This window comes from Verticillium dahliae, genomic scaffold (genome assembly GCF_000150675.1).
Source record: "Verticillium dahliae VdLs.17 supercont1.10 genomic scaffold, whole genome shotgun sequence".
In the NCBI taxonomy this organism is placed as follows: Eukaryota; Fungi; Ascomycota; class Sordariomycetes; order Glomerellales; family Plectosphaerellaceae; genus Verticillium; species Verticillium dahliae.
This window is the reverse complement of record NW_009276922.1, coordinates 63,271-80,540: the sequence shown is the minus strand read 5'-3', so window position 1 is coordinate 80,540 and position 17,270 is coordinate 63,271. Positions and strand designations below refer to the sequence as shown.

Sequence of the window (17,270 nt, the reverse complement as noted above, 5' to 3'; positions counted from 1 at the left end):
CGTTTTCAACTTCTAAGCGTTTGCACTGCACTTGATAACCCTTACAACTGAGCACAGAAGCGCACCAATCTTGTGCACATTCTGATGACAATGACAGCACTGGGCAGTAGACAAACTTCAATCTAGTCTAATACCCTCTCCTACGTTTTGAACAAGCTCAAACATCCCGCGATGCCATCGACCAAGGCCTTGGCCTCTTCTATCGTCGTTCTCGCGACAGAGCCGAAGACGCCCATGTCCAATGCATCCCCGTTCACAGCAGCCTCGATATCCATCGCAGCCTGTTGTTGTCAGTTAGTCACTAGACATATTCAGGAGTGGAAGTAGACGTACCGGGAAAGCACCTCGAACCGTGTTTTTGCTCAACCAAGTGGCGTCAAAGTTTGAAGGGTCCGGACTGGCCCGTGAGGTAGGCCTGTTGTCTTCATTGAAGAGACGATCATCTACGACCTCATGAAATACGTCGGGGGGTTCTTGCCTTTTGGGCAGGTTGAGGAAATTCACGAAAACGTCGACTGCAACGCCTGTCCATTCCTTGATCTCCCACAGTCCCACGGTCGAGTTAGCCAAGGACGTGATACGGTGTAGGTCTTGCTGAACGTCCTGCGCCAGCTCCATGAGCCCCGTCTTCTCTTGGACCATGACCTTCAACGGCAGCAGATTCAGCGTTGGGTAAAGCTCCGTTGCCGGATCGTCCTTTTCTGCCCGGTTGCTGTAGTAGATGCCAAATATGACAGGCTCGCTACTCGGAACCCTTCTTGCGTGCAGGCTCTGTGCTACTGCAGCGAACACGAGTGCTGGTAGCCCAACTCCATTGCTGGCGCATGAAGTGTTCATTGTGCCCATGCCCGAGACGGCGGATCGCCGGAGGTAGGCAGTTCTGTCTCCGAAGGAATGATGTGTCTGCTGAGGTGGAGGTGCAGAATCGGCGGCATCTGCTAGATATTGTGTCCAAAACGCCTTGCGTTCATCGATGATGCCCGGAGACTGGTGGTGGGCAATAAATGACCTCCATGGCCGAGACGAAGGATTCTTCTGTTCATCTTTCTTGTTGTTATTGACGACATTCTGTCTCAGCTTGTCCAGAATGCCGGGAAGGGTGATGCCATCGTAGAGCGCATGGTGTATATTGAGAGTCAGCTCCCACACGCCGTCCGCACGCTGTTCCGCGGTCATTCTGACTTGTGGCCAGCACTCGCTAGCGACTTCTTTCTCCGAGCCACTGCCGAGAAGCGAGATCTGCGAATGCGGTCCTGTGACGTTTGGAGCTAGCACGATTTGCAGGAACGGCATGTCCCAATCGCCTGTTGCAACGAGACAAGTACGGAGAAGCGTCTCCGTCGCTGTGAGATCTGCCCAAGCTTTTTGTACCGCATTTAAAGACACCGACTCGTCCAATTGATAGCGGAACGCCGGATAAAAAACACCGCCTTGGGAGTTTTGCCATGCGGTCATCATGTAAACTTGCATTGGCACCGCAGGCATAATGTCTTCGACCTGGGATTCTGCAAAGCCTGCCAGGCTCTGCACTTGCTCAAGTTTGATCCTGTCGGGAATCAAACAGGCCTCCTGTACCTCTGCGGATAGTGGCTTTGGGGCATTCCCTGCTAGCTTTGCCATGTGACTGAGAGACGACGCCGTAAGGAGGGCATGCACGCCGAGCATGATATCCTTCTTCTTTAATATTGAGGATACCTTGATAAGGCTGATAGAGTCGAGGCCAAGGTGGTAAGCGGTGCTGTCCCTTGAAATAGACTCGTATGGTATTCCGGAAACTTCTGATAGAATCTGACGAATGGTCGACTCGACTTGAGATTCGGGTTCCTCGAGAGCCATCGCGTTGCCGTTGTCCTTGCCGCTATCTGGCATTGTGGTTTGCGAATCGGACACGAAAGCTGGAAGGTGGCAAATTGAAGTGCGGTCGCCTTCAAACTGTAAGAGGCTGCTCTCCGGTCTCTGCACAAAGTGATTCATTGCCCTGTCGAGATGCTCCAGAAGTTCCTTAACATCGTGCTCGGATGTGGACGCTTCTTTGCCAGCAACGCGCCAAACGAGGTGGTCCTCTGTTGCTTCCAATTCTATACATACCGCAAAGTCGGTAGTAGCTGAGGCTTGAACCGACTTTGCCAGACCGACGTTTTTCGTGTGATGTTTGGCGATACTCGGTTGCCGCTGGAGGAGAAAGAGCGTATTGAAAAGGCCTCCGGGTGCTTGCTTGCCAGCAAGCTGTGCTCTCCGAAGAGGATACGTTTGGTATTCATAAACGTCCGACATGGTGTCCTGAAGGTATCGCAGGAATGACCTAGCTGAGCCGTGAAGGACGCACCGAAGCGCAACGGTATTCATCGTAGGGAACATGAGACTCTGGGCCTCCTCTGTGTCGCGCCCGGACAGGACAACACCGAATGAAACATCCAGAGCGCCGAGTCGTGTGGCAAGAACAGTTGACCAACAGGCTTGACCAAGGACTTGTAAGGTGACCGAGTTTCTTTTGCAGAATGCCATGACTTCTCCAGAACTCAAGCTTGACATGGTCTCATCATGATGTATAGCGTCGGTGGGGGGTGTGGTACTCTCTGGAAGAAGCGAAGGGGGGGCACCAGCTAGATATTGGGACCAGAATCGTTGGCTTTTGTCAGTCGGTGACTGCAGCAGGCTCTGCAACAAATTTCGTGGAGACGGGCGTTGCTCCAGCATATTGTGGTAAGCCGAATCGACGTCTTGATGAAGGAGAGCCAATGACCATCCATCGTAAAGAGCGTGGGCGATGCTGAAAACGACATAACTCTGATCACCGACGTGCGCGATCGTCAACTGGAGCAATTGGGAAGCACCCCGTGCGTTCCTTGCATTTTGGCGATGCGCTGTGTAGACTCCCTCAATTTCTTGTTCGCCTTGGAGCTGAATGTGTTGGATCGAGGGCAAGTGGTGAGCCAGAGCAATCTGGCAAAATGTTTGTTCGAGCCGTGGATCGTCGACTTGTAAGAAGACCGTTCGCAATATTGGTGACTGTGAGATAACCTCGAGCCAAGCGTCTACTAGTGACTCCACGATAGTATCCTTGGAAATCTCCATCACGTCGTGGTTGAAGTATCGCTCAAAGTTTGAGTCAATCATGTCAGCTACCATGGATTCTTGAAGGGGCGTTGGCGGCAGAACGCTTTCGACTGTTCCCATGTCGTACCCAGCCGCTACGACAGCTTCGTGAAGCTGCAGCAAGAGTGCATCGAATGTTGTGTTTGACTTTTCTCCGCTGTCCCTCGGCACCTCGCGTCCTATGACCTTCTCCATGCTCTCGATGTTTTGGGCTCGTAACAGTTGAGACATGGATATGTCGATGCCTTTTTGCTTGAGCCTGGCTGACAAGCTGACGATATCAATGCTGTCCAAGCCCAACTCAAGCAACGAGTTGCACTCGGAGATGCTTTCGACCGGGATCTGGGCCAATCTCGATATCTCGAACCTAATCGCGAGTGTTGCCTCTGTCCACCCAAAGTTTGATACGGTAAACTCTGGGGCGCTGACGTCTGTTGAATGTCCCGCGGAATCGGTGCTAGCGCTTCGAGTAGTCAATGGTGAAGCGCCCGCTGAGCTTTCTTGAGAGGTCAGTGCAGATGCTTGGTTGCGCAACGTGCCCGCTCTTCCGGTAGCCAAAGCAAACATGCCCTCTTCAAAGTCTTCCAAGATTCGTTGGACGTCAGCCTCAGTTGCCACGTCTTGGCGGACAACAATTTGGACCTGAAGGTCGGCATCTCCCTTGGCAGTTGCCTCAAAGGCAAGCGGGTAGTCGTTGGCCACGAAGCTGTCTTCTACCGTCCAGAATGTCTCGGCGTTGCTGGCCAAAGGCACGTCATTCTGGTAGACGAAGAGATTGTCGAAAATGGGATGACCTCCGCTGCACCATTTCTGGATGTTTCGTAACGCCGTGTGCTGAAAAGGCAGGGTTGACACGTTGAAGTCATGGCACCTCTGCGCCAGCTTCTGTAGCGTGTTGTTCGTGGCGACGTCTGGGTAGAAAGGCAAGGTGTTGAAAAGGGGGCCCATCACATCCTCGACGTCTTCTATGTCGAGAACGCGCCCTGAAACCACAACCCCCATCGCAGCTCTTGGGGAGAAAGATTTGCCAAAGGTGCCAGACCATAAGGACAAGACAGCGGACTGCAAGGTGATGTTCAGTGCTTTGCTTGCCTCCCTGAGTCTCTCAACGTTGTAAAGCCGGCGAACGGAGCGAAGGGATGGTGCTTCATCGGTAATTATCCGTGGCAGAGGCTCAAAGGTGCACGAGCTGAGATGCTCTGACCAGAAGAACCGGCTGTGGTCAAAGTTTTGCAGAGGCCCATGTGACAGGGTATCCAAGAAAGCCGGTCGCTGTGCATGGGGCTTCTGCGATATGTCATCAGCTAGCCACTGCAACATGGACTCGAAACTGATTCCGTCGTAAAGGGCATGGAAAATGTGCACTACCAGCAGTCTATCTCCTTCGGAATTGACTACGAGGCATTCCATCGGCTCCAAGATGCTGTCTTGGTTATTCTTGATCCAGGACGAGCGCGCCTCCTGGAGCAGCAGTTTAACTCCATCTTGGCCGACTGTGTAGCTTTTCCACGGAATCTGTGTCGGGGAAAGAGCCACCTGAGCGAACCCTCCCGAGGTTGGCACAAATCGGGTCCGCAGAATCGGATGTAGGGCAACGAGCTTATCCCAAGACTCTTGCAACCGGCTTGCCACGAGATTGTCACTCAGTTTGAGTTGGAATGAAACAAAGTAGGACTCTTCTCCCTGGGAAAACGTCCGAGACAGCATGCCTTCCTGCAGGGGAGTGCACGGGGCAATGTAGTCAACAGAAATCCCTGCTGGAAGTGGCAGTTTCTGCCGAACTTCGTGTCTGAAGCGATGGCTAAACGCATGAATTTGCTGTTGGGCTTCTCTGACGGCGCTCGGAAAGTCGTGGTCATGGGGGATATCAAGGGCTTCGGCAAGGTCGCCGAGGAAGGGGTTCTTGAGTACCAACGCCGGGTCCGCAGTTCGCAGACCGTCCTGTTTCAAAAGTCGTGAGAGGCGAAGGCACGAGATCGAATCAATACCGAGGTCAAACAGGTTACTGTTCAGAGAGAGCTCGCTAGCAGAAACGCCAGAGAACTTTGACACAGCTCTCAGCACCGTCTTTTGGGTCTTTGTGGTAGCTAGGGCCTCCTGTGAGGGAGCAGGGGCAGAGACGTGCAGCAGCAGTTCCGGTGTCAGCGAGGCGAATAGGTGGCGTAGGATCTTCATTTCCGCCTTATTGTTGATGGAAAGAGGAATGAATGGAACCTCAAGGACGTAGGACGGCACCATGTAGCCAGGGAGTTTGTGACGGCATGCCTTCAGAACTGTCTGTCTGAGCTTGAAGGTTTCCGCTCCGCCAAGCACCTCAAGTTCACCAATTGATGTTGCTGCTTCGCTTGACGTGACGAAGGTCACCAGAAGATCCTTGTCCACTTTTGGATGCTTGGTCACAAGAGTGACCACGTCCTTGACGGCAGCAACACCTGTGCGGATGGCGTGGTTGATCTCTCCAATCTCCAGACGCTGTCCGCGTAGCTTGACCTGGTCATCAGCACGACCAAGGAACTCGAAACACCCGTCATACATGACCCGAACTAGATCTCCTGTGCGGTATATCTTCTCCTTGAAATGCTCAAGGACTGGGAAGCGTTCAGCAGTGAGCTCAGGGCGGTTCAGGTAGCCCTTGCCGACCAACTTCCCGGAAATGCAAAGTTCACCAACGGCACCTCTCAACACCGGCTTTTCAGTACCAGGCTCAAAGACGTAGGTGCCGACATTGTCGAACTGGCGCCCAATGTTGGAGGCGCGGCCATTCTGTGGCACGCGCTGATACATGGTTACGCCTATCGTGGTCTCTGTGGGGCCATATGCATTGTAGATGACTCCCTGAGGGCCCCAGGTGTCGAGAATCTCCTGTTTCAGGGCTTCGCCGCCCGTGATGAAGACGCCCCTGCAGAGTGTCGGGACATCCTTCGGGTCGAGAAGCCGAGCAAGGCTAGGCGTGAGATCCAGATGTGTGATGCGAAGACGTCGTATCGTCGCCGCAATGTCGTCGAGAATGATATCTCGCGGAACAACGACCAAGGGCATTGCGACTGACCAACTCCAGTATTGCTCCAGAACAGACACATCGAAATGGAACGAAGCGAACTGCAGCCACCTCGATTCTTCGTCCCAGTGACCGGCAAATAGACGCTGGAACGCCTTAATTGCTTGGACTGCATTCTCATGCGTTATCTCACAACCTTTCGGTGTACCCGTTGTTCCTGAAGTGTAGAGACAGTAGCAAGTGTCATTCTTGAACAAATCGTGGCCCAGTTGGCAAGGTTCAGCGCTGGCAGCGTAGAGCTTGCTCTCTTCGATCTCGACAACAATTTGCGCCGGCTGAAAGTCCAGAGCATCGCGGGCCAAGAGTGCTACGGCTCCCGAGTCTCTGAGGATGAATTCTTTCCTCGCTTTCGGGGCCGAGGGGTCAAGAGCTAGGAACGAACAGCCTGCCTTCAGAATGCCCAAGATGGCGAAAAAGGCTTCTGGGCACTTGTCAAAGTGCACCGCAACGATACCGCGGCTGGCAACATGTTGAGCCAATGTGTTGGCGACGCGGTTGCCCATCTCATTCAGCTCTTTGAAGGTGACGCTGTGACTCTCCGGGCTTTCACCGTTAAAGGCGGTAACGAATTCGAGAGCAAGCCCGTCGGGGGATGTTCTAGCCGTCTCTTCGACGAAATGGTGAAGAAATGCGACCTCGGAATCTATCTCAATGTCGCGCGGCGGCAGAATAGATGTCAATTCAGCATCATCGTGCCAGATTTGAGCTTCTTGGCCTTGTGGGTTGGTGGCGAGATCAGCTAAAATGGCATCGAATTGACGGAGGGCAATTGACGCCTGTTGCCGCGGAAGAACACCTGTATGAGACGATAGATGAAGACTGATATGCCCGTCGTTTGACGGCTCGATCTCCAGGGAAACAGCGTAGTCAAGCTTGCCCTCGTCACTGATCTGACGCCACGGCAGCTTCTGGGCCGATGACGGTCCGTTTGCAGTCTTCTGATACACGAGCAGAGTGTCGAATAGGGGGGTGCCTGGGTGGCCGAGCCATTGCTGTATTTTAGAAAGAGGTGCATGCTGGTGGGCCGACAATTGGCTGCTGTATTGCATCATTTGAGACAGAAGCTCCGTGTTGGACGCTTGGTTGTGAGAGATGACCGGGACTGTCGTGATGCAAGGGAACACTGCATCATCTGTCATTGGCAAGGTGCGGCCCGAAAGCACGACTCCAAATACAAGCGTTTGCTCGCCAACATAGGCAGATAGCAGCCGAGTCCACGCAGCCTGGAGCATGGCCTGAATTGTGACGCCGGCCATGCTGGCTCGGCTTTGAAGTGTAGCAAAATCTAGTCGCGAACGGCACGTCTCCGTGTACGTGGCCGAAGACGGTTCAATCAGAGGAGTCATTGTTGGGAACCTGTTGATGATGGTCTGAGATGACTTTTCTAGCCAGAAGGCTTTCGAGGACTCGTCTGCCAGGGCAGATCCAAGAATTGCAGAAACCACGTCTCGAGTAGAGCCAGTCGGAGTTGGAGGTGAAGAACCATTCAAGATGGAACCAAGATCTCCCAACAGCCTGTGAAGCGAATAGGCATCATACAGCGCATGGTGTATCAGTAGATGCAGTATCGTCGTTCCGCCTTGCGTCGCCAAAGCTATCCGCCACGGCGATTGCTCCAAGGCATTGAGCACTTGCTGAGAGCTTTGGGCCTTCCAAACTTGCGCATCGAAATCCGTGTCCGAAAATGTCACGCTCTTGGCCACAAGAGTTGCTGCGAAGGAATGCTGCACCATAGCAAAGGGAGCATCGGCATGGTTTGCGGGCACGAACCCAGTGCGCAAAATCGGGTGAGCTTGAACAAGCTGTCTCCAGGCGTTCTCCACCTCTTCAGGGCTGAGATGTTGGTCGAGTTCCAATGCCAGGTAATTGAGGTAATCGACTCCGCCAGATTCGATAAAGTCCTTCAGCATGCCACATTGCACCGGAGTGCATGGGAAGACTGCCTCCGGTTCCGTGTGAAGCTGGACCGCAACGGTCGACGCGATTGTTTGTTGGAATGCATCCACGTCGTAAATCGGACGTACTGGGCTTTGCTCTCCGACCCGACGAGCGATTCGCTGGCCAAGGCTTGCGCAAGAAGGACAGTCGACAACGTCAAAAGTCGAGACATTATGATCCTGCTTTCTCAAGAGGGTGGCAATCTGAACAGCGTTGATACTGTCCAGACCAAGCTGGAATATGGTTGTCTGGAGGCCGATTCGGCTCACTGCCACGCCTGAGAGCTTCGAAAGGATGTCGCGGATGGCTTTCTCCAGCTCGCTCCAAGGCTCTTTGTGCACAGTTGCAGAGTAGCTTGGACCAGAGAAACTACTTTCTTGTTGGTCGGGGTTGTTCTGGGGCGACTCGTGGGACGCGTTGGCTATACTGCTGCGTATGTCTTCTGGCAGGTCGTCTCGAGTGGGAATAACAGTAGCATGATGTCGTGCAATATGGCCGAGGACGTACGAGAAAGCTTGTGACATTGATGATGCTGTGCAAGGATCCAATGTCGCACTTGGCTGGTCAGTACAGCCGACGACACGCAAGGGGATGAGTAACTCACTTGTTGGTGTGGAGATTCAACTCTACTTTGTCAGTGTGTGCATTGGGAATCAACTCACAAACCAGCGGAACCTGTGACTTGTGTCAGTCCAGCTCACAATAACCTCATAGACAAGCCTCACATCCATGCCTCCGGTATCTTCAGCAAGCTCCCAGATCGCGCTGTCGAGGTCTTTCTTGGGGGGTTGCAACAGAAGAATAGTGTCGAAGAGGCTCCGACCAGGCCGAGACACAAGTTTTTGAATAGACCGCAAAGAGGCGAATTGGTGATCGAGGATTTTTGAGTTGAGCACGTGCAGCTTCGTTAGCAAGTCCGTCACCTGCATGCGCCGGTTGGTTTCGATGCGAATGGGCACCGTGTTGAAGCACGGCGCAACCAGTCGTTCAATGCCGCTCACGGGAAGAGTGCGGCCACTCATGACGTTTCCAAAGCACACGTCATCCTGGCCAGACACGATGCCAATCAAGATGGCCCAGGTAGCCTGTCCAAGAGCTAATATCGATGTGTTGGTATCCCTGGCAACCTTTTGCCAGGCGGTCAAGCCTAAACTAATCTGCGACGTGTACGTTTGAGGTCGGGGTGGCGGAGACGTGTAACCCAGAGGTAACGCTTGCTTGCGGTTGATAAAAGTCTCCCGCCTCGCTCCGACGAAGCCTTTGAACAATTCTTTCCAGAAGCCTTCGCTACTTGGCTGCGGTGACAGCATCTGTCGTATCACGGGCGTGTATGGTATGGGCGATGGCAAGCTCTCCCCTCGAACAAGCTGCTCTATCTCCTGGAGAAGAACGCTCATGGACTCTCCGTCGTAGAGTGCATGGTGGCAGGTGAAGACCAAGAAAAAGGTGTTGTCGATGTCGAGAAGATCTAAGCCGTAGGGCGGTCGTTGTGAGTCGAGAGCGAAAGGAACTCGTCTTCTACAGTTTTCTACAGCGTCTTCAAGGCTCGGGTGCCTTGACGTCCTCAACGGGACCTCCCATCTTTGCAGGACGACCTGGGCAATGGCGTACTGGGCATCCGTAGTCGTGACGAAGCACGTCCTCAGAATATCGTGGCGATCAATCACCGTTTGCCAGTGGCTTTTCATCTCCGGCGAAGAGGCAGTCAGTCGCAGGACTAACTGGTTGGAGTACGAGGAAGCACCAGCAGCTGATAGCATGGCTTCCTGCAAGGGAGTACAAGGTAGAACCTCCTGGACAGCATGTTTGTGTTCAGCGAATTGCGCGGTGATGTGCTCTCTGATGTCTTGGGACAAGAATGGCGAGTCAGTCGCCTCATCCTCAACGACACGTTCATCTGGCGCGTTCTCTGTCGCAAGCCGAGCTAAGAGGGCAACGTAGGGGTTCTGTAAGATGTGAGAGATTGGGATGCGTCGATTGACCGTGTCCCCAAGTGACCGTGCCACAGAAATGGCCGAGATGGAGTCCAGACCGATCGTTGCCAACGGTTGCCAGCGGGAGACCCTATCACGTGGTACATTCAGACTCTGTGCAATCACCTCAGCTACTAGTCTTTCGCTGTCAGACCACTCGTCTTCATCGGTCCCATGCTCTTGGTTATTGGAGACGAGACCGAGTTGATGTTGGGTGAGTCCATTGAAGAGGCTGCGCAACGCCGCCTTGTCCACCTTGCCGCTGGAAGTCTGAGGTATGGTGCTCAGAGGGATCAGGTACGACGGCACCATGTATCGTGAGAGTCGCGACGATAGTTGCGCAAAGAGCTGCTGGTTAAGGGCTGCGAGCTCGTCATGGAAGTCGAACGACGCGTTTGCTACATTCGTGTGGGCTGCTGGTGTGTAGAAAGAAACGAGCTGTTCGCTGCTCGATCCAGTGGGCTGCAGGATCAGTGACGTACACGAGAGGACTTCTTTGGCTGCTGTCACAATACTGTCGATTTCTCCGGTCTCGATGCGTTGGCCCCTCAACTTCACCTGGCCGTCCAGACGTCCCGTCACCAGCAAAGACCCGTCAGGTAGCATCCGGCCCATGTCTCCAGAGCGATAGATGCGGCCGAACTCGGGGTGGTTGACGAACTTCGCACTAGTGATCTCTGGGAGATCAATGTAACCCTGCGCAACTTGATCGCCGCCAAAACAGAACTCGCCGAAGCATCCGCGGGGAACGCTTGACATTGAATCTGTCGAAAGGACAAAAGCAGAGACGTTTTCAAATGCAAACCCGAGGTGGTTAATGTAGTCGCCTTTTGTCATTTTCTTGACTGTGCAAATATTCGTTGTCTCGGCTGGACCGTACCCTATTACTTATTAGTCGAGCTGTGAGGGGCTGGCGCTTCATGTTTCACCTTGGTAGAGGTACTCGCCCCACGACTCCGAAACGGCTGAAGTCATTGGTTCGCCGGCGGTGACCAGAAACTGAACATTTGGAACGTGGGATGGGCGGATGAGCGACGCCACAGTGGGCGTCAAGCTGAGATGTGTGCAGCCCAGTGAGCGTATGGACTGCTCCAGATCTGCGAAGAGAGTGTCGTTGGACCCCGCGCACAAGCAGGCACCTGTTTTCCATGTGAAAAATATCTCAAACACCGAGACATCGAACGCTTGGGAACAAAGCTGCAGAAAGCGACTTGTCATGTCGTGGGGGTACAAACGGGATAGAACATCAAGATTGCTTGTGATATTAAGCTGGGTCACCACAATACCTTTAGGAACACCGGTCGTCCCAGAGGTGTAAATGATGTATGCGGGGCGAGAGGGCTGAGCTTGTCGAGGCGGATTGTGTGTGGGAAGTTCTGACAGTGACGTCGACTGCATGTCGTAGAGCGGGCAAGCCACGACGTCTGCCACTGCAACAATCGCCTGCTGATCGACCAAACAGGCAGTGGTCGAGGCCTGAGAAAGGATTAATTGCAGTCTGCTGGCCGGTGTGGATGGAAGAAGAGGCAAGTAGGCAGCCCCAGCCTTCAAAGTCCCAAGGATCGTGGCATAAAGCAGAATTGACTTTTCCATCACGATGGCGACTGTGTCGCCTTCGAGCACTCCCTGGCTACGCAGGTACCATGCAATACGATTCGACAGGTTATTGAGCTCCTGGTAAGACATGGTTTCGCAATCAAGGTTTGATGAGGTGAAGGATTTGGCAAAGCAGATCGCATCTGCCTCAGGCGCCGCCGATGCCGAACGTTCAAAGCATGTCGCCAGGTCAGGGCTATCTGCCAATGTCACTGGTTCCGGATTGTAGATAGACGCCAGCGCTGGCGGCACGCACTGCGAGACATCATGCAACAGCGCGGTCGGGTTGATGTGGAGAGTTTGAGTGATGCAGTCGATCTGGTCGAGGAAGAGAGTTGCGAAATCAGGGGACATGGCGTCAGCATGGTATGTGATATGGCACTTGAAACTGTCCACGACTGGTTCGATCTCGATCAAGACTTTTGTCTCGAGGAAGTCGCGGTGAGAGACTTCTCGAATCGGAGATGCGTGTCGCAGGTGACTAGTGAGCGATTGTTGATAGACGAAGAGTATATCATACAAGGCGTCGCCAGGTTGTATACTGGCCGCCCTGCGGATTTCGGACAAGGGCAGGATGCCGTGCTGCAGAGATCTTCGATTCGTCCTTTGCGTGTTCCTCAGCAGATCCCCAACAGTTTTTAGAGCCCTGAGGTCAGTTCGTAAAGGTAATGAAGCTATGCAGGGCCCCATGATATCCTCAATGCCGTCGACGGGAAGAGTCCTGCCTGACGAGACGCAACCAATGACAACGTCCGAGGTTCCCAGTATTGTGCCCCAGATCAGCGTTACAGCAGCTTGGAAAAATACCTGGGCATGAAAGCCGAGCTTCTTGGCCGCTTCTTCCAGATCCCCCTCCGACAGCGTCAGCGTACGCGACATTGATTGAGGCTCCGAGGAATCAGGTGGTCGGCTCATGAGGCGTGGGAAACTTGGCTTTTGCCAGTCAAACAGCTGCTCTGCCCAAAATGCTCTAGAAACATCCAGGTCTATCAACGGAGCCGAGTTGAAAAATGCTGTTACTTGTCCGAATTGAGGCCGAGGTCCTGCTTCTTGACCTGCCAGGATGGCCGTCAAGTCTTGGATCATGAGGTCGACGGTCCAGCCGTCGTAAATGGCGTGATGCATACGCAAGAGAAGGCGTGGGGGAGCTCCGGCCGCCGAGTTTGCAACCTGCGCCTGGAAAGGGCGAAGCCAGATACTCTCATAGTCATCATCCGCAGTCTGTTGCGCGGACAACGTAAACTGATTGACGCTTTGGATCTGGGACTTTGGGAGTGATTTCAAAATCACACGCACAAAGCTGCCCCCAGTCTCAACGAAACCCGATCGGAGAATGTCGTTTTGCTGCACCATCTTTTCCAGGCAATTCCTTACTTGCTCGAGAGAACATGAGGCAGGGAATTCCAGTTCGAGCAGATTGTGGTACGCACTGCTGTTGGCGGATGTCTCAAACAGCATGGAACTCTGGAGCTGGGTACACCAGTCAAACCCTTCGATCTGGGAGTCCATACTTTGCAACGTGTCGCTCGATGCCAAGATTTTCTTAGCATCCGGCGGCTGCTTGATGTGATGCCGTCTTTGAGCCTCATTGTCCACAGCTCGGACTTTGGTACACAAAGCGGAGATTGTGTTGGAACTGACCACATCAAGAGGGGATGTTTGGAGACCTTCCTTCCGCAGCGCCGACGCTAGTTGAATTGCCCGAAGGGAATCAATGCCATGTGCTGACAGAACATCCTGAAGAGTCACAGGAGACCCGACCAAATTTGAGATCGCTGTCGTGATCTTTTTTTCCAGAGGACCCAGGTCATTCTGCGTCACGGTGGTGTTGGTGTTCTTGGTGACTCCGTACTCGCGCCTCATCTGGTGGCGATCAATCTTGCCCGAAGCCAGCCGCGGAAACTCATTGATGATGACCACATCTCCAGGGATCATAAAGGTTGGGAGCCATTGCCTGCAAGTCTGCAGAATCGACTCAGAGGTCAGTTCTTTAGATGAGTCTGTGGCTTCGAGAACACAAAAGATGACCAGAATATTGTCGACGACCATGGCGATAGCGTCACGACATTGTGGGTCTCGTATGGCAGCCTGCTCCACCTCACCCAGCTCGATTCGCTGGCCACGGAGCTTGACCTGACCGTCAGAAATCCGGCCAAAACACTCGAGTGTGCCATCTGATTGCATGCGAGCTTTGTCTCCGGTGCGATATAGACGGCCGTAGGGAGAGTCTATGAAGGCCGCATCGGTTTGTTCGGGCCGGTTCAGATAGTTTTTCGCAAGCTGATAGCCACCCACCACCAGCTCACCAATCTGGCCGATTGGTGATAGGGTGAAAGAAAAGCTGGAGTCGTCAGGCGGTATCTCAATCACGAAACATGAAACCGTGTCGAACGGAGCTCCTATTACGCGGGGCGAGGAATTCGCCGAGAAAGCAGTTTGTAATGTACTAGCGAAGCATTAGTCAAAGAACCAACGAGGATATGACGGACTGCTGACCAGTGAATAGCTGCTTCTGTCGGTCCATACATTCCCCAAAGTATACTCGGCGAAGTCGAGTCTCCTCCAAACTCTTTCACAACCCGTGGCGTCAGCATTTCTCCGATCGTGAGCAGCAGCTTCAGCGAGGGTACGCTTGCTCTGGTTCGAAGGAGGCTTCCAGCGACGGTGGGCGTCAGCTCGCATGCGTCAACACGCATTGCTGTCATGACACCCGGGAGGTCATCCAGCATCTTAGACCTGTCACAGGTGACCAACGTACAGCCTCGAAACAAGGGGAAAAATATTTCGAAGACAGACACGTCAAAGGTTGGCGAGGCAAATTGCAGGAACCTCTCAAACTCTGGTATATGACGGTCGTGAGCGAGCAGACTTTGCGTTGCGGCATCGTGAGTTATGCCTACTCCCTTGGGAGTTCCTGTAGAGCCTGATGTGTACATGACATATGCCAAACTCTGGGGCTCTGGGGTGTTGATCGGAGGTGTTTCTTCCTTGGCGACTAAGAAATCCGTGACCAAGTCAAGGGCAGTGTTGGTGTCCGTCAGAGTGATCAGAGAGATGCCGAGCTCATCTCCAGCGACTTTGGAGGCCAGTTCGGGTGTCGTCAGCACAACCCTGGCACCGACGTCTTGCAATATGAACTTGATTCTCTCGGGTGGTGCATCGAGGTTCAGGGGACAAAAGGCGCCACCGGCTTTCAAGATGGCTAACAGGGCAATGTACAGTTGTGTGCTCTGTGGGACCAGGACGGGGACGATAAACTCGGTCTGAGGAGACAAGCCGCGCGAGGCAACCACCCTAGTAGCTAGACGGTCTGCAGCTTGGTGCAGTTCTGAGTAGGATACTTCAGACAAATGGCCGAGACGAGAAAGAGAGGAAATAGAAGGAAGATCAAGTTTTGAGCGTTGCGCAACGAGCTCGTGGAGAAGACATGGTCCGGGCAGTCTTTCGGGTGGATGGTTTGATATGGATAGTGCGGAGCTGGACTGAGACGCCATCGAACCGGTCTCTTGGTTCGACATGTTGGCCTGCTTGAAGGCTGTTTCCCCTGGCAAGATATGGCGATTACTATATTCCGAGCGGCGCTGGTGTAGCCGGGAAGGTTATAATGTCGTGAGCGTCATGCGATTTGTCGAGCGAAACCGACCTGGTAGGTGAGAGCCAAGGATTGTATGTAACGCGGTCCACGCTTTCGCATTGCTGCAAAGTGTCAAGCAGAGTAGATCGCGGTGCCGTGGTAGCGGGGGAGAGCTTAGGATAGCTAGCACAGCGAAAGTGGCGCCAGATCTGTAGAGATTGGACCAGGTACCAGCTTTGTGCAACGAGGTCAAGGCGAACGACTCGTCGTGGCAGCCAATTATGTTCAAGGTGATTGACAGATTCAGGGCTTAGCTGCAAGCTCGATGTGCTGGGGTGCACACATGCGCATCATCTAACAGGGTAGGATGCTTGACGATGGGGACGCCACAGCCTCTCACAGGCCAGCGATTACTCAGCGTGGATCAACCTGGGGACAAAACCGCGCGAAGAGCTCGACGTTGCCGCTGGAGACGCTTGAGTGTCGACGTAGATGATGCAATCAATGATCGTTGATTCGTCGACCTTGTTGTAGAAGGGTGTTACTGCAATACAACACAGACCGCGTGCCGTCCCTGATCGAAAGGGGAGGTCAAGCCTGTGGCGACGAGGATTCGAACCCGTGTCAAAGTCTATAAGAGAGTTGTATGACAAGACGCATCAGGCGGCTAACGGAACTGCGTTTCGCGCCGTCCCGCGGGTTGGGTGCAAGGGACGAAGCTCTGTGCTGGGGCTCAACGAATGTGGCTTCAGAGACATGACTATTTAGTCACGTTTCTGGTCCGGAGGAAGGCAGGTTTTACCTTGTTGACAGGGCCAAGATAAGAGTTCAAAGACTTACTTCCAGGCCAGGGTGTACGATCAAGCGACAGCTAGGCTCATGCCTGAGCAGCGGACACGCCAGTCAGTAATCTCCTTGACGCAGGGTCGTAAGGCTGAGAGGGGCAACCACCGTTTGGTGAGAGACGCGATTGCTGGGTAACCAACGAGGCTTGCCACTCGAGCGATCTATGTCGTCATCAACCGGGGGGTGTGGCTGGTCACAAACCATGTGTCAGGAAGGGAAGGCTCTCAGACTTCTAGGGGCGCGGCTGCCAGAAGTGCGTCGAGCTCTGGTTAGACAGTTTTGCTTGGCTTCACTGGGAGCAACTGTCTTGAGGCACGACAGGAGGTGAAGTGTGATTAGGTAAGAATGTCAGCTTTCGACCTGTTGCCAGCCTACGAGTCATCGCTTGATGCTTCAGCCTGCGTGAGACCCCTCGTTTCCAAGTGCTTACTTTGCCATTCGGCCGGGGCAAGTGATTAGCCCACTGGAGCAGGGAGGACACTGGGCCTCGGGCTCCGATGTCCGAGCAGGTCAACGACCGCAGAGGTCGGGTGCCGAGACAAGCGCCAGGGTACATGAGGGAAGGGTCCATCAAGCCTCATTTGAGGCAACTATTGGGAAACCTCGTACGGTACGCGATGAAGGAGATCAGGTTTTTGCGCCATAACAAAGAAATAGTTGCCGTTATTACCAAGGATCCTGACTCGGGAGGGCCGTCTAGATTCCTCGTAGGACGGGCCAGTGTGCGCCAAGTGACACGTTCTCATGGGGCGCTGATGAAGAATTGCAGGAGGCCAGAAAACAAGCTCGCCGTAGGCGTCGGAACGTGAGATGTGACACCAAGAGACGAGAAGGGATGGCGCCATGACGGGTTCTGGAATACGTGATATGGGAGCATGGAACCCGGAAGGCTGGAAGCCATGGCTGCATGTGACTTGAAGAAAAGAGTGAGGGTGGGGTGGTCACCACGGCCATCCCACTCTGCAGTAGACAGGATATGGGTGCATACCGCCGGTGGAACTGCTCAAATCGGCCAAGGTGCCATGCTAGAGTCGAGCGTGGTGGTGGGCAAGTGGGGGGCGGAGCGCGGCGGAAGAGGAGAGCGCATGTCGTTGACGGGTCTGGTAAGTAAGGTATGAACAACTGTGATGACAAGAACTGTGACGATGGAAGCGAAAACGTCGTCGTCTGGCCCAGACCCTGGCAGCCT

General features: G+C 53.7%; 1 protein-coding gene across 1 annotated transcript; it reads right to left on the bottom strand.

Annotated features, from left to right (window-relative positions):
• Positions 1 to 140: 140 nt before the first annotated feature.
• Positions 141 to 15,477, bottom strand: VDAG_05314 (N-(5-amino-5-carboxypentanoyl)-L-cysteinyl-D-valine synthase; the record flags this gene model as incomplete). Its single annotated transcript, XM_009652209.1, has 8 exons — positions 14,158 to 15,477; positions 11,352 to 14,002; positions 10,995 to 11,204; positions 8,755 to 10,829; positions 8,600 to 8,624; positions 8,179 to 8,546; positions 334 to 8,115; positions 141 to 281 (listed from the first exon to the last, which is right to left on the bottom strand). The coding sequence occupies exons 1-8, from the start codon at positions 15,177 to 15,179 to the stop codon at positions 141 to 143; spliced, it is 14,274 nt and encodes a 4,757-aa protein (XP_009650504.1). The 5' UTR covers positions 15,180 to 15,477.
• Between the last annotated feature and the right edge of the window lie 1,793 nt (positions 15,478 to 17,270).